Here is a 4,628-nt window from a genome sequence, read left to right as displayed (position 1 = left end):
AACAATGGACATTTGGCTCTCAAATGTTCACTGACACTCTTAAATAAATGTTCTTCTAGCGAATTCATCAAATAAACATTAGTAAGACTGTGCTGGTTCACTGATCTACAGACTTAACAAAGGATAGTTTACAGAGACCCTAACTTATTTAAATCATTTACTCTAAATTAATTTATATCTCTAAAAACTATTTAAAAAATATGATGGAGGGGACTTTGCCAATCAAGTTTTATATTTTATTTATTTAATTTTTTTAATTATTTTGATAATGCCGCCATGGGCCGCATCAGCCCATGTCAAAAACCAGCTTTGTGGACATTGCCATACATTTCTTTGCTGACTTCGCTTTGGTGTGATTTGTATGATGTGTGTGACACGTGTGACTGTGACACACTGGCAGTGTCCATTGAGAAAATGTAAACAATGTAATGTTTTTAAAATAGAGGCATCTGACTTGTTCAAAAATAATGATTGTGTTCTGTGAGGATGTGCTGTTTTCTCTTTTACCCATCCCATCGAGACCCTGTGTCTGAGACCAAGACAAGACCAAGACCAAATAGCGTTGAGACTGAGACCATAAAAAAGAGCAGTGTCGAGACTTACATCACTATAAGACACTCTGGATAAGGGCATCTTGTATATACCATAAATATAAATCTATGGCCAGTAGTTCTTAACTGGGTCTTAACAGGTAAAGAGTTGACTAAATTAAAGAGTTGACTAAATATGACTGTGAGATTCATCAATTCATGTTTCAGAGGGTCTTATATGAACTAAAAACCTGAAATTCAGACTTTACAGCCTGGGGCAAGAGGTACCATGCCCTTCTTCACTCACCAGATCACTCCAAGGTCTGCATCTGAATTGTTGCCCAATTTGGTTTCCAAGCCCAACAGCGTTTTTTTTCCTCCAGGTGTGAGGTTATTGCACCATCAAATGGTGTGAGGGATCTGGACAGAGTATCAGCATGAATATGCCATTACTGAATCACGTGGTCAAAGCTAGATGCACTACTTCTCCTTGGACTATCAGCATGAATAGCTACAGTGGGATAATGCTCTCTGTAAGCCACCGTCCTTGTCGCCACTTCTTTACTGAAAACAAATGCAGTACTGTCCACCACTGGACTCTGACCTGCTCATTCAACCAATTCAGCATGTGAGCAGCCCACATCCTGGTTTCTAAAATCTTCTCACCATTCATCACCAGTTTTGAATATCTTGTCCCTATGACTAATGGGTGGTAATATTTTGTCTAATGAAGCCTCCCTTCACTATTACAGTTATTCTATTCTATTATTTGTTTTAAAATAAGCAGTAAGGAAAATCCTGGACATGCTCACTCTGACGCACTGATCAACTCACCCCCAACCAGCATTTATGGACAAACATCGCAATTTCATTTGTTCATATTTAACTATGCATTAACAATCTTTCCAGCAACTTTTCTTCTGATTCCAAAGCCAGGAAATGTCAGATGTGTGCGTGTGAGACAGAAAATGGGTGTGAGAGTGATGCTTGTTTAAGAGTCAAATTAGATCATGCTTCAGACTCTTGGATCATGTTCAGGTCTGGAAAGTGTGGGATATGATTTTAATAGTTATCAAATATGCATGAGGAAGTATGGTTCTTTTACATACCACATTTAATACAGGAGGTGACTCTTGTAAAAGCAAATGTGTGCCTGTACAAAAAGGCATTTGTAAGATATAAATGTTTTTTTATAAATATTAACTCAAATAGAAAAATAGCAAATAACTGAACTTCAAGTACTAAAATACATTTTATTTAATTTCATACAGCATGTGAAAATATTGGGAACATAGGATTAAAAAAGTTTTTCCTAGTTTTTATCATCAGTATATCTGGTCCACTTGCCTTATTGCAGATATTGTTGATGGGTGAGGATTTGTGAGAGTCTGTGTCTTCCTCAGCTGCTCAATGTAATAATTCCGTTACCGAAGTGTGTCCTCGATCCTGAGGCGTTGGTTCTGAGCCGCCCTAATTAGCCCCCCACCACTACACTCATCTCCCTGCCCACATCAATCCAAACCACGTTTGCACGGCAAATGACTGTCAGCTTCATTTCAAGTTGTGCTTAATGTCAGATTCACAAGGAACAATGTAAATATTTTCTGGTCCAATGGACTTTGTTTTTACTGAAGCCTTTATGATGCTCTAGCATTGTCTTGGGCTCCAGTCGATGCAAGCTCTACCACGAGGAAGGTATCGGAGAAAAAAATCACGATGGAAGAGACAGTAATAATTAATATGGACTTATTAACGTTCACTTCAGTCAACATCCCTTTGATATCTTTGGGACTTTTTATGAACTTGTTCTATGCCTACTGCTTGCTGTCTCCAGAGCAAGATGGACTGAAACCTCCACTGAAAGTGCTGCTGGGGTCAATGGCAGGAAGTACCAGCTTTGTCCTGGTCAGCCTGCTCTTGTACGTGTTCATGGAGCTCTTGAACAGTCCCTGGGAACTAAAGCTCTCAGTGAAGTGGATCACGTTCTACGGCATCTCAGCAAACCTGGTCTCTTCTGTTTCCCTAAATGTCTTCTACTACAGCCAGATTGTTCCTGCCAAGCATGCCTTCTTCTTCTGGTTGAAGAAGAACGTCAGAATGATCATTTACTGCACTACAGCAGTCCTTCATCTTTTATTCTTGTTCCATTTAGCCTCTCAGTTTTTCTACATCAACAGTGATTTTAACAAACAATATTTTTTTGCTTCATTGACAACAAACTCATCAGACCTTTCGTTCAATGATACCAAGGCGCAAAGCCTCTCTACCAACATAATTAGAGAACCTCTGCTGCTCAGCGTGCTGATGTATTTGGAAGTGTCAATCGCGTCCCTGGCCCTTTGGATGATGTCTGCTTCGAGCTTGTCCACAGTGCGTTACCTGCGACATCACATGAAGAACATGGAGGTGAGTGGCAGCTCCTTCTCCACCCCCCAGCTGCAGAGTCAGATGAGAGTGACCGTCACAGGCATCGTACAGGAAGCCCTGTACTTCCTTGTGTCCTCGTGGATCATAACGAAAATCTGTTTATTTCAAAATCTGGTTTCGACAGTGGATCTGGACAACCACATCCTGGTCACGGTCTTCACCCTCTACTGTTTTGGAACCACCATTAACCTAGGCGTTGGGCAGTCTGTGTTCAGACAGAAGGCTGCTAGCCTTTGGCAACCCCTCAGGAAAACCTGAGTTGAAGTAACTTTTTTCTTTTTTTTACCATTTGGACAATGTCTTCAAAAGTAGACAGTGATCAATCTTTTTGGTTAATCAACTGTGGAAGTGAGCTTGGTTTATCATATTTTGTGTCTAAAATCTTACACCATTTCCTAGTTGGTGACATTTTATTTGGAAATCTAGAGCAAATATTATCAGTTGCACACATCGTAATGTTCAGTAATGTACGAAGAAATACATTTTATAATTGTGTGCAATTTCTTGGTCTTTTAGGCTTGTTTTTATGTTGTTTAGTTCCATTTCACTGTAAAATTATGCTTTACTCAATACATTAAACAATTGTATTGAAAATAATTGTTTGTTGTATTTTATTTTACAGAAAGTATTGTCAAGGAGATAATTTTTGTGCAAATTATTTAGATAAATTTCAATTATACAGCATATGAAAGATAACTTTACTTTACATGCATCAGTGTTAATAAGACAGATAGCATTCATTATATGTGTTTTTTGATTGTACATAATTGATGACATAATATCCCTTTATAATTTTTGTCTCTTTCATATAAAAATAGTATTTAAGAAATTATTTTAAAGACATATGTGCAGTCTTGTTTATTTACTGCAACAATGGAAACAATGAAAAGAGCATTAATATGATTCCCCTATGACAAAAAGTAAAATCAATAAACTAGATCACTGCATAACTCATAATGTTCAGTGAAGCTTCATAGTGCAGTGGTATTTGTCATGATATGCTTATACATGCAAATCAAAGAATTTCCCACTACCCTGGCACGCATGTCTGGATTGGGTGCAGATAAATGGCCCTGTTTTGCAGGCAGAGGGTGTGTTCTGAGTGTGTGCGTTCAGTTGCGCTCTCTGAGCCAATGTGGTAAACATTTTAGCTTGTCTGGTCGTCGAGTTGCTGTTTCTAAATGATCAATTAATTTTTCATAATTAGGTTTCAGCTCCCATGATAGGTCACTGCTTGCTTTTGTTCTGGTTTCTGATTCTGATATTATAAAGAGAATGAATGAGGTAACAATAAAACACAACTATTTTCCCTATCTCTTTCTTTTTATACAGTGAAATCATCGGCCATTTAGTAATCATGCTGTAAAAAGTTTCATCATAGGTTGAATCAGACTCAATCTTAATAATAATAAAGCCACACGCCGTCTCAGTAGAGTTTACTTCCTGGCTGCTCACTGCAGGACGATTCACAAGGACATATGACACATGTGACATTTGTTTATATCTGTATGCTGTTTACCCTTGTGCTGTATTGTGTACTTTTTGTTCCAAGTAAAAAACCCCAGTCTCTGTGAAGTCGTGCATATGCGTCTTGTGTACCTTCCTGCTATGCCGATGGCACTTGTGACAGATTTATTTCATCAGTAAACATTGAAAATAAGGTCCATTGCA

General features: G+C 38.3%; 1 protein-coding gene across 1 annotated transcript; it reads left to right on the top strand.

Moving 5' to 3' along the window:
• Positions 1-2,383: 2,383 nt before the first annotated feature.
• LOC114770235 (taste receptor type 2 member 8-like) lies at positions 2,384-3,379 on the top strand. The gene has a single exon (XM_028963983.1). The coding sequence runs from the start codon at positions 2,409-2,411 to the stop codon at positions 3,213-3,215; it is 807 nt and encodes a 268-aa protein (XP_028819816.1). The 5' UTR covers positions 2,384-2,408; the 3' UTR covers positions 3,216-3,379.
• Positions 3,380-4,628: the final 1,249 nt, after the last annotated feature.

Source organism: Denticeps clupeoides, chromosome 20, assembly GCF_900700375.1.
Source record: "Denticeps clupeoides chromosome 20, fDenClu1.1, whole genome shotgun sequence".
NCBI classification, from domain to species: Eukaryota; Metazoa; Chordata; class Actinopteri; order Clupeiformes; family Denticipitidae; genus Denticeps; species Denticeps clupeoides.
Note: the sequence above shows the minus strand (reverse complement) of the source record. Positions and strands in the feature narration are given on the sequence as shown.